The following is a 12,000-nucleotide window of genomic DNA, read 5'->3' as shown; positions in this document are numbered from 1 at the left end:
CATTTTCAGGTTCATACTTGTATTTTGTGTTTCTACTATAACATGTTTACATACTATAATGTTAAAAAAAAAAACTTTATTTGCCTCATACGGTCTGTCTGAATATACCTGCATTTACCCTCTGTCTGAAACGCTCCATTTTAGTGCATTTCAATGGAATTGCATCGGAACTGCGTTGCTAGGTAACAGCTTGGGTCCATGTTTACTTCCTGTCAGCTGATGTTATTTACATACAATGCAACAGGAAATTAACTGGGACACATTTAGCATGTTTATTTTTTAAAACGGTGTAATGATCTAAATATTGTACACTTGTGACATCACAAATGGACAGAAATCCTATAACGGCTTGTTTCAAACACACAATTACTGAATACGGGCTGTGTGTATTTCTCTGTATATTGAGCGTTTTGATAGTTTAACAGTACTTTATAAAACACTTAAACCTGCTTTATAATGTAAAAGATGTGGAAATCTCACTTTTTACAATATGGGACCTTTAAATGTAAGACATCCCATTGACCTGAGACCTACTTTGTTGTCTCATTTAAACAGCAATATAAGGATTGGTTCAATATTAACTAGGCCTACTGCGGATGTTTTGCATCTGTGAAATTTTTAAAGCAATAGCCCTGCTAGCAACAGATGAATGGTCCCCTTTAAAACCAATACCTTCCTTAACAAAACTTGTTTATTTATTTATTTGTGTATATGGAACATTTTTATGTTATTATTATGATTATTATTATTGATATTACTATGTTATTGCTGTTGTTATCACATTTATTTTTATTTAATTCTGTCAACAACATACAAATTAAAATAAAACACATATAAAAATTAAACCAAAGGTCGAACCCTAAATGTCACATTACAGTAGTGAGCAATCCCCCTCCCTTTTATTTAATTTGTTTTAATTTTTAATTTTTAATTTTTAATTTTTAATTTTTAATTTTTAATTTAATTTTTATTTTAAATTAAAATTTGAATGTTATTTTTATTTGTATTTATTTAGTTATCTTTGTTTTTCTGTCCTTCACCTGAATATATTCTGTAACCTGTAATCCTATGGGTTTAACGGGTTTAATATATCAAATATATATGTTTTGTATTTTCTTCTCTTGTTGGATAAAGACTTTGAAAATCCATAAAATATATTTACGAAAAAACAATAGAATTAAACCAAAAATAAAAAAAAACCCAGATTCAATTCAACATGGGACCTAGACAGTCAAAAACACACCAAATCTAAATTTGAATTAAATAAAACAAAAAACTAGAAATAGCATGTAACACAAACAAGATGTTATGCAGAAGCATGACATTGAACAAAAAAAAACACTAAAGGAGTACAGGATTAGACTTGAGATTTAGACTTTAAATGTATACATTTTAATCCTGAATTTGTGTGTATGGTATTTTGCAGTTTTTACCTCTCCAGTATATCACTACTTGGAGATTCCTGTAGGGGGTTATTATGCTATGTAGTTTCCCTTTTAAACATATAATTTCTGCAGTTCTTTTTTTTTTTCACGAGGCATATGTTTTATCTCAACATCCCTGACAGCGGATTGGCTGAGTGTGCGCACATTTCATTGCAGCTTGTCAACGCATCTTTCTCAGTCACCACCGGATGGGAGGAGAGGAGGAGGATAGATGTGTTAGAGTAGGCAGAGGAGAGAGAGAAAGAGAGAGAGAGAGAGGTGGAGGAACGGGTGGTTAAGAAATAAAGGTGTAGCCTCTACGGAGACAATCAAACGAGGGGGTTTTATTCTATAACTGGTTTTGCTGTTTATTCTAAGGAGGGAATAATCATTCACTGTTTCTGACGCGCAAAAGGCTACCACTATACTACGCCTTTGGGCATCACCACCGATAAAAAGGATGATAGGTTTGATTATATAGCTCAAATTAACAACAAAGTATCCTTACAATACACAGAGAAGAAGTCGAGGAGGCAAACTATGATCCGAGGATGATTTCTGCTAAGAAAACTCCGGAGAAGAGTCGTTATCCTATCCACTATTTGGTGTGGCACAACAAACACCGACAGCTGGAGAAAGAGCTGGCAACGAACGAGCAGGTGAGACATGGTGAAGAGCCATCAAATCAGCATCTTATCCTCACAGACATATAGGCCTGTGTCTTTATTCTAAGCGTTTATTATGGGCGTGTGTGGGTCCATAGATTTAGCCTACTGTAATAGGTGCTGGTATAGATGCCATCTATATTATTATTTTTATTTTTTTTTATCTATTCTTTTGTTATTATACTGCTGACTTGCACCAACAAAACCAAAGCAAATTCCTAATGTATACCTCTTACACCTGGCAATAAACACAATTCTGATTCTGATCCATGGAGCACCTCATTCATGAAATCACTGGGAATAGCACAGTTAATTGTTATCTGTGGGGTGGAGAGGGGGACACTTGTAGACCACTTGCATTTATACTATTTTCTTTTTTTTGTCAAATCACACAGTAACATACTTTATATGTCAAGGATCTGTGTTAAAATACCCATCATTCCAGTAATTTTTAATATGCATGGGAAGTTGTAACTGGAGTTTATTCCTGGAACAAAACTGCAAATGACTGTAATTGCTGACCCTGATGGTGTTGCAGTGTTTCTGTGTGTGTGTGTGTGTGTGCTTGGTTTGTCAGAGTCAGAGGTGCTTCACGCCTGTGTGTGTGTGTGTAAGCAGCAATATTGCGTGATCTACTCAAAACCGTAGGCTCTCTCTCTACCTTCCCACCCAGCACCTAAACCATTTGTGAGTGGGTGAGACAATGCAGATACTGAGCATGTGGGCGAACAGTTGCCAACCACCACAGTAAATACAGTAATGGAATCATTAAGGTGTTGTGTCAGAGAACATGTTTGTCATAATCAAAAGCTTGAAAAAATATTTTCACAAATTGTGTAAGTACTTCAGCTCAGGGTGAACGGTTTTGATTATATGATAAGAATTACATTATTGTGTGTGTATGTGAGCGAGAGAGAGTGTGTAAGCGCATGCATGCTTGTGAATTTAGTCTCTTTTTTTTTGCAAATGTATGAAAGCGCTTTGCCATTATATAAGAGATGCTCTGCAGGTTCGCAACTAAACAGATTGCCGAGTGCATGCATCACGCAGCGGTCTCAAGACATCACACTTGTCTACACATGCACACTCGTACCTTCCTGTGGTTACAAAATCATAACCCTTGAAGCTTTTTCTTTACACCAAAATGGCCAGCAAGTGCCCCTAAGGCATCAATCATATGGTTTATCACAATCCCTACATTTACAGTAAGGGAGTGTGCTACAGTATAGTGACATTTACCATTTAATCGTTGGCCATAATTATAACTATTGGGATATAAATGGCAAAACTGAATACACCTCACAGTGAAGAGGCTCTAAGAATGGACTAAGACCTCTAGTATTCAAGTCAATGTCAGAGGTAACGCAGTGTATTTCATTGAAAGGGGAGCTGGAAATTAACCATGTGCTCTTGAGACAGAGATGGCAAAATTATGTTGCTTTGCAGTTGTTGAATACTAATTTTCATACCCCGCTGGCTCAACACTGAATTGAAATGAACAGATGACTCTTCATTGGTACATTGGTTTAAGTTGATCCATTAGTCCAGCACTTAAAAAATGTCTTGACAAGTGACAGCTATTGGATGAATTGCCATGAAATTTGAAATAGAGCAGATGTTCATGTTCACGGTCCCCAGAGGATTCATTCTAATGATCCCTGACTTTTCATCTAGTACCACCAACTGGTCAAAATCCAAATCTGATCCAACACTTTTGCTCATGCAGGACGACTCTAAAACTAGTGACCAAATTCCCAACACCCTCGGCTGAGATTTACGCTTACATGAAATCATAAATTGTTGGTAAAATATTAATTATTATGATATGGTAATATTTCACATCAACTTCTCTAAACTGAATTAGGACTGTCCTCGACCAAAGAACTTCTTAGACAACTAACACTCTTAAGATTTAGTCAAATAATTGATTAGTTGATATTAGTTGACAGATCTGTAAAACTGAGTTTCTTCACAAAGAATCACACAAAAGCACCACTTTAAATCTTATGTTTACCAAAAATGTGCTCATGTTCCTTGGAAATATGTCACTCAGCATGAAAAAAGCATAAAAAACAACTAATTGACTAAAGATATCTTAGTCAACTAAGACCAAAACGACAATTAGTCACATTAAGGGACAGCCCTAAAACTGAAACTTTTGGCGTGTTTGGATAACACAGATAAACTCAATAAATTATCCCTCGCAACCCCGTTGTCATTCATTTTTCAGGAATCCTTGCATCTATAAATATATTTATGATGCAAACGTTATTGCTCGTCTGCTGTGCATTTGCATCCAGGACCTTTATATCATATCTGATCTTTTTATAAACTAAGCCAACTGACTGCCTTGTAGTTCCTTTTCTTGTGTGAGAACAAACACAAATCTGTTGAACATCTCAAAGTGTTCAGAATCAAAAAGGATTTGATGCTGATCCTTATAGTAAATCAGAACGATTAGTCACCCTCCTCTTGTGCTTGTGTAGGATAACGACTCTTTTTTTATTGTAAGTCTCAGTGTAGATCCGTCTGTTCCAACTATCATGGCAGACAAATGTCGATATAATCTGTAATGTTGTTCACCAGAGTAGAAACGTTATGAAACACTGAACACTATGAGACCTTAAATCTATGCATATTTTAAACCTATGCCGACACACACCATCTATTTCAATGAATCCCCTGGCTTCTTGACTATACTGGATTTCAGAGCTTCCATTGTTTTTATGGCTTTAAAGCAGTTTAATGCTGTCAAAAGAACGACAAACGAAATAAAAAGAGAGAGAAAACCAGAGAATAGGACTTTTTTTTTTTTTTTTTTTTTTTTTTTTCCTCACAACAACCATTATTCCATGCTCTTTTCATGCCACTTCCAGAAGCTCTCTCCTAGACCCTAGACCTCAGTTATCATCTCTCTGTGTTTGATGGTAGATCAGAGCAAGTTGTGAGGAGAAAACAAGTAGTAAACAACAACGGAAAACGAGAGTTTCACTTCTTTCTTCTCTTGTTCCCCTCTCATTGTTGATGAACTTCTGCTCAGTCTATAACTGTAACTATTCAAACTACCTCTGTATCCCTTGCTGTTGTATTTGTTTCTACGTACTTGTGTGTGGGTGTGTGCACACGTAAAGTATGCATCATGGTTTTGCATGTGTTGTGAAACGCAGTGCTTTTTTGCATAGTCAAACATTTTACATCCTGAATTTATATAAGCTACTTAATTAATAAAATTAGTATAATGTCAGCATCACATCCGGAAACCCATTTGGCATCCACTTTATGTTGTGGCTGAACTTTATATGGTAACCTGAGCCCCTAGTGTGTATGTGTGTTGGTGCTTAAACTAGGACAGCAGACACACACACACACACATACAGGCACACACCATTATGCTCCAACCCCGAGCTGCTGTCATTCACACACACATGAAACACACATACATGCACATGTGTGATGCCTATGACAGGTGTCAAGAAGCATTCTGGGTAATTGTAGGACTCCCATGGCTCTGGTCGGTTCAAAACCATTTTGACAGCACAGGAATTTTTTTTATAGCTGCGGGCAAGTGATGGAAGTTGAATGTTCAGGAATAATGAATAAAGTTAACTGTAATTAAAATGTAAAATGTTAATCTCTCTGCAGCTGCTAATATATCCACTCTAGTAAATCAAGACTCCAATATTACCCAGTATGTCCAAGCCCTAATTGGCCTGCCTGCCATGCCTAACTAGGACACTGTGTCACATGCACTGACATAGATTTGTGTGCTCAAAATTTTAATATGTTTAACGTGAAAATCAAGGCCACCAATCTATATTAGGTAAACCATGTGGTTTTATTGACCATATTCTATTTCAACCCGGTATCAGTGTCACAATTTGGCGGGAATATTACACACGTCTATGAAGGTGAATGAGATGAAACACTCACTCAAGTTTAGGCAACAAAACCACTGAGGTTTATGAAAAATGACATGGTTGGCCTTAAAATAAGTATGTAAACTAAGTAAAATGCGTACAGAAACAACGTAATATAAGTACAGAAAACACGTGACAAACATCATTAATAAACACACGTCACAAACGTAACTTACAAAACAACCACCAGTCTCGCACACCAGTCTCCTGGTTGAAAGTCCTCTGAACTCTTCCACCTCCCCTCCTTCCCAGCTAAGGTGACCAGGTGTCCCACTTTACGAGAGACTGCACAGCATTTTTATCCCTTGTCCCACGTCCCACATATCGAGACGATGTCCCACATTTTCATTGGCTCTAGTTTTCAAAAGTCAAACCACTGCAGCACAGACACTTTTAAAAAAAATATGGCTTTTATCCAGTCGCTGTGAAGAAAGCAGGGAAGGCTGTCATCATGGGGCTGTGTTTGTTGTCAAACTGCGCACACGTGGGTCAAGTGCAGGTTCAAACTTCACTGTCTTTGTTATGCTATGCCCACTGGAGAAAATTGCGAGTCACTGCAAAGTCACAAGCTCTGCAGATTTAGGTGGAATATGATGGAAACTACCACAAAGAAAAGGAAGAGCAGCTAAAACAAAAAACTTACTTAACTGAAACTACTTATAAGTATTTATAAGCCAGTAGACGGCGATTCTCAGAGTTTTTTGTGAAATTTGCCACTTATTTTTAAATGTCACACAGGGGGAATACGACATGAAGCCACACAGTTCATATGATTCTCACAAGAAGTGTGTGGTTCAAAAAGCGATGTGCCGATCTATGCATGCATTCAGGCAAAGCATAGAGATGTTACAAGATAAGGGGCAGAATAGAAATGTTTATTATTTAAGTTAAATAGACATTATATCAAAATTGTAGACTACCTCTCAGCCTTGGTAACGTGTCCCACATTGTCCCACACAAACATACTCTTTGTCCCACATTTGGTTTGATGGGATCTGATCACCCTACGCCCGCCATAACCAGTCTTTCTCACTTTTTATTCTACATCACTAGCTCTGAGCGTAGCATATTTACACGGAAGCATTTACATTACAGTCAGTACAGACTACATGGTGTACAAATGATACGCCTAAAGCAAGAACGGCATTCTTATTTCATGCTTTTGCCTCGTGCATTATGGTGTGATTCATGTTAAATAATGGATGGTTTCCTCTTTGTCATGGTTAACAATATCACAAGGGGTCACAATGGCCTTTACATGTGAGCAACTTTGTGTGGGGAGATGCGGGCTATCCGTTAGTTATGACTAGAGGGACCTTGAGGATGTGCTCTGCTGCACGTGTGAATGGCTGGCTCTGTCCGATTATTGGAGACACTGAGACTAAGACATCTCCTTATACAAGACAGCTGAACATATGATATGGACACAAAGTGTGAAGTTTTCTGTATGACTGTGTCAATGCATACATGCTGTAGAAACAGGTCTGAAACAGATTAAATCCAGTTCATGCAGGCCATGATTGTCTAGTACTGTTTAATAACTGTTTAAAACTACTTCACTACTTTTAGAGAGAAATTTCTATTGTGAGCATCAGCCATGACAGAAAGAGGCTGGGGGTGCATAGACGAAGAAGAAGAATATTAGAAATACATATACATGATATTATTACAATACAGTGCATTGTCATAGTTCCTATGATATCACACGTTAGGCATTGGGATATCACATTATGGCCATGCTGTTATACTCCAAATAACAAAGGCAGTATTGTATGCAGATATTGCATGACAATGGTTGGTCTCTGATGAATTCAGTATCCACTCAGCTGTAGAAGAGCTGTATAATATCACTGACCTCTGCTTTGTGCCACAGTAAAATAATCTACAGCCGTCTCCGTATCAGAGCTTTTTAAAGCCTGCCCAGCCATTGGTGAAATGATGAGAGTCATCCCATTTCACCATGTGCATGCATCAAATATCCGGCACTATTTCTGATTGCACTATTATTTCCTTCCAGCGCAACAATGCAATGAGCTGCTGGTTGATGAACTTTTGAAAAAAATGCCTGTTATCCAACATTTGTGGTATGAGACTATATAGACAAATCTTCCATAAGCAGCATGTGACAGATTTTATATGTGTGAGTGCGTGAGGGGAGCAGAAACGCTGCCACAGCAGGTTACAGGGGAATAATTGGTACATCGGATATCGATGTTACGTCGCAAAGCCAGGGAGAGGAAACTGAACGTATAGTAACAGGAGGAGTGGAGAAGTAGAAGTACAAAGGGAAAGACAGAGATAGGCAGAATAACAAGCACTGGGGGATAAAAGAAGGTATGGGGGATAAATTTTTAGCTGTGTTCACCATATTCATTAAACAAGGTTGAGGTGAAGGAGAGAACTAACAGCCAGTAAAAGGTAGATGTGAAATAGCGTAAGCAAGGAGGCAACATTGACTGCACCAAAGAGTTCAGGCGCAAACAAGGTGATGAAGGGAGTGAAGAAGAAGAGGGGAGGAAATAATTACCGACTTTGACCATGAACAGAGCCCGTCTGGGTTGCAAGCAGACGTAAAAGTGCAGTGTGATTGAAAAAGAACAGAGCCACGTAGAGAGTGATGGGCTATCTCAAGACAAAGGCAGGAAATAGCAAAGATCTCTGCTCTTTTTCTCCGTTGCTGTTTCTTGTCCTCTCTGTGACGCTGTCTGACCCAGCTCTCTCTTTCGCTCAGTGCATGGTTTGATTATAATGCCCTCGGCAAGGTGTGAATGTTAAATCAGCATTATAAAATCTTACGATGGGTTGGGAACGGAGCCATAAATTACGCCTCAAGGGTTCATTGAGTTCGCTCTAGGCCTGAATCTTTACGCCAAACATCTGCTATCTACTTGCACCCGTCTACTCCAAGCTTCTTCTCTTCTCCGCTTTTCCCTGTTTCCTCTAATCACATCTACTCCACTATATAAAGTTTTCCTCATCCTCTATCCCCTGGTGCCTTCCCTCCCTCTTTACCTCCAACATCCATCTATCAACCCCACCCTCACCCCTCTTACTTTCCTCAGTGTAATGAAACCCAAGTCCTAATTGCAGCGTAGCAAAGCCACAAAGAGATGTCACGAGGGCTGGGTTGGGGTCAGATTTAGTTAAGTTGCTGAAAGCTCTTAACAGAGAAATAGAGATACACAGATTGGCAGTAGTAGGTAAAAGGAAAGGGAGATTGGTGATGGAATAAAGGAAAGATGGGGTAGACAGAAATTAGGGTGGTGAGGAGTGGAAACAAATACATAAGCAATGAGAGAGAAGAGAAGTAAAGACCTGTGCAACAGACAGGATACAGTTACAGTAACAGTGGCACAAACAATGCTGAGGATAAAAATAGTTTCTGTGGCAGTCATTCAAGAAATCATTTAAGTCATCACTCCTGGACATCGAGAATGCCCAGTTTGAAGTCCAAGGAAGGAACGGGCATAGTTTTCCTTCATGTTAAGGGTCATTTAGTCCTTTCCGCCACAACTTATCCCAGTAGGATGCCTAGAGTATTTCTCTGGAATGGTAACCCACGATTTGCGAAAACTCTGGCGAGATGGTAGGAGGTTAGGCATTGATTTTCAAATGGTTAAGGTTAGGATAGGTCGTCGGACGGCGAGTCACACAAGATTGTTTGTAAGTTTTTGCAATCTAGACACGATTTCTCTTTGATCCCTGTGTTACTGAACCTGTGAAAGTAGCCACCTCCACAATAGGTAAAACATCTCCACCTCTGAATATTTCCACCACAATGTTTGACTGTAGGTTTTATGCACAGTTATTAATCTTTCATGCAGTTTTGTTGGCCAGCCAGCATCTCATAAGAGGTCATCATCATGCAGGCCATGCTCAGCACGGGCGCTAATGTCCTGACCTCAACTGGGAACATTGTCAAAAACTCTGAGCAGCTCCTGAGCCCTTGCCTATAGCCCTTCAGAGGACACTGTTGAGAGAGTCTGGAAGGTCAGATCCCATTATTCATGTAGCGGTTAATGAGGAGAAGTTCCAGTCAGGTTCATTAATTCCATGATGACACAGGACCAAGGATGAACTGTTCTAAGATATCTACTGACTGTTGTGCGGTTGTTGTAGTTGATGTTGTGGGCGCCTGTTGTTCAGGAGGTAGAGCAGTTCAACCATCCATCCGTTCATCCATCCATCCATCCATCCATCCATCCATCCATCCATCCATCCATCCATCCATTTTCTTCCGTTTATCCGGGGCCGGGTCACGGGGGCAGCAGGCTTAGCAGGGAATTATAGACGTCCCTCTCCTCAGCAACTTTCTCCAGCTCTTCCTGGAGGACCCCGAGTCCGCCAAAGGGAGGCATCCAGGAGGCATCCTGATCAGATGCCCGAACCACCTCAGGTGACTGCAGTTCGTCCACTGAACCCCAACTTTCTCCTTGTCATCGGTGTGTGAGTGTGTGTGTGAGTGAGCATATAGATTAGATCCTGATGGGCAGCTTGGCATTTGCATTGCAGCCTCTGCCATCAGTGTATGAATGTGTGTGTGAATGGGTAAATGTTGGCGTGTAGTGTAAAGTGCTTTGAGTTGTCGGAGAACTCGAAAGGCGCTATATAATGTAAATGCAAGACCAAGACCATGTGCCATTGCAATATTGTATGGACATTGGGATGAGTGTCTGATGGGGCTGGTTGTCCAAATTTTCAAAAAAGGCGCCTGGTGAGTCAGATTTAATTATCAGGAAATCATACTGCTAAGCCACTGAGGAAAATGGATGTTGAAAAGGATACTGGAGGGTTGGCAAGCCTAAGACTGCCATGGTACAATGCAGCTTTTTTGGCCCTGGAACAGTGGATCTACTTTTACCCTCTTCACAGTCAAAATGTCAGACAGGTATGATACTATAGGCTTTATCCCCTCTGCTGTTCATGATTCAAAGATGGAGGCAGCCCACAAGTGGTGAGGATATTCAGCTCGGAGACATTATGGTGTTTCCCCTGATATTCACAGAGGATGCCATCTCTCCAGCCTCATTTGCCTGCAGCCTACACTGTGCAGCGCTCTGCTGTATGCATGTGTCTGAGCAGCAGCAGCAAAAACTAAGATGAGGGTTTGTTCTTCCAAATCTGAGGCTCTGCTTCTCTTGAGGAAAAAGTTTGAGGGTTAGCAGCTGCCCCAGGTGGAGCAATTCAAGTAGATATATCATGAGAGCAGCTGGTTGCATCAGCTGCAGTAATATTGATGCTATTCTGGACCATGGTCATACAGAGGAAGTTAAGCCGAAGGTGAGGCTTGTGATTAGTGATTTTATTTGACAGATTATAACAATTACTGGTAGTGGACTCCAGTGTATATAAGTTTAAGCAAGTCTATACATCTTCAACAGCGTTGCTAGATGTACGATAATTTTGCCCTCTGTACGTTATATGTAATGCAAAACGTGCCATAATGTACAATAATTTGACCATTTTGTGACTGTTACAATTAGTAGTTGGTTTTACTCATTTTAATTCTTTTTTGGATAGCAAAATCTGCATCCTACATCTGTGGTTACGCATCTTTTCTCACGTGACCTTTTTTCCAGCCAAAAGTACCAATAAATGTAAACAAATACATTTTAAGCCATCATTATATTCCCTTAAATATAACCAGCACATATTCTGCCATTTCATTTTTTCATTTTCCATTTTATTTAACCAAGAAATCCCTTGAGATAGAATCTCTTTTACAAAGGAGACCTGGGCCAAGACAGCACACCAGTTACAGTTTAAATAGAAATAAAACCCAGCAAATACAATCATCAAACACACAAGGAAGAGACTAAACCAGCTCACACAAAGCAGTTGTATTTCTCAGTTATATGGACTTTTAACATGGCTTTCAATTTTTCTAAGGGGACTAAATGCTACATGTCTCAGAGAAAATGACCCTCTGATTTCATTATCAGCCCAGGCTAAGTGCGACCATCTCTTGCCAGACCAGAAACCCTGAAATGTACC

General features: G+C 39.5%; 1 protein-coding gene across 1 annotated transcript in view; it reads left to right on the top strand.

Moving 5' to 3' along the window:
- The window catches only part of ankrd13b (ankyrin repeat domain 13B), a 51,922-nt gene that overhangs the window by 2,454 nt on the left and 37,468 nt on the right, over positions 1-12,000 (top strand). The window contains exon 2 of the mRNA XM_037775231.1: positions 1,942-2,083. Coding sequence (XP_037631159.1) covers positions 1,976-2,083 — 108 coding nt within the window. The 5' untranslated portion in view covers positions 1,942-1,975. The remainder of the gene's footprint in view (positions 1-1,941; positions 2,084-12,000) is intronic.

Source organism: Sebastes umbrosus, chromosome 7 (genome assembly GCF_015220745.1).
Source record: "Sebastes umbrosus isolate fSebUmb1 chromosome 7, fSebUmb1.pri, whole genome shotgun sequence".
In the NCBI taxonomy this organism is placed as follows: domain Eukaryota; kingdom Metazoa; phylum Chordata; class Actinopteri; order Perciformes; family Sebastidae; genus Sebastes; species Sebastes umbrosus.
This window is presented reverse-complemented; position numbering and strand designations above follow the sequence as displayed.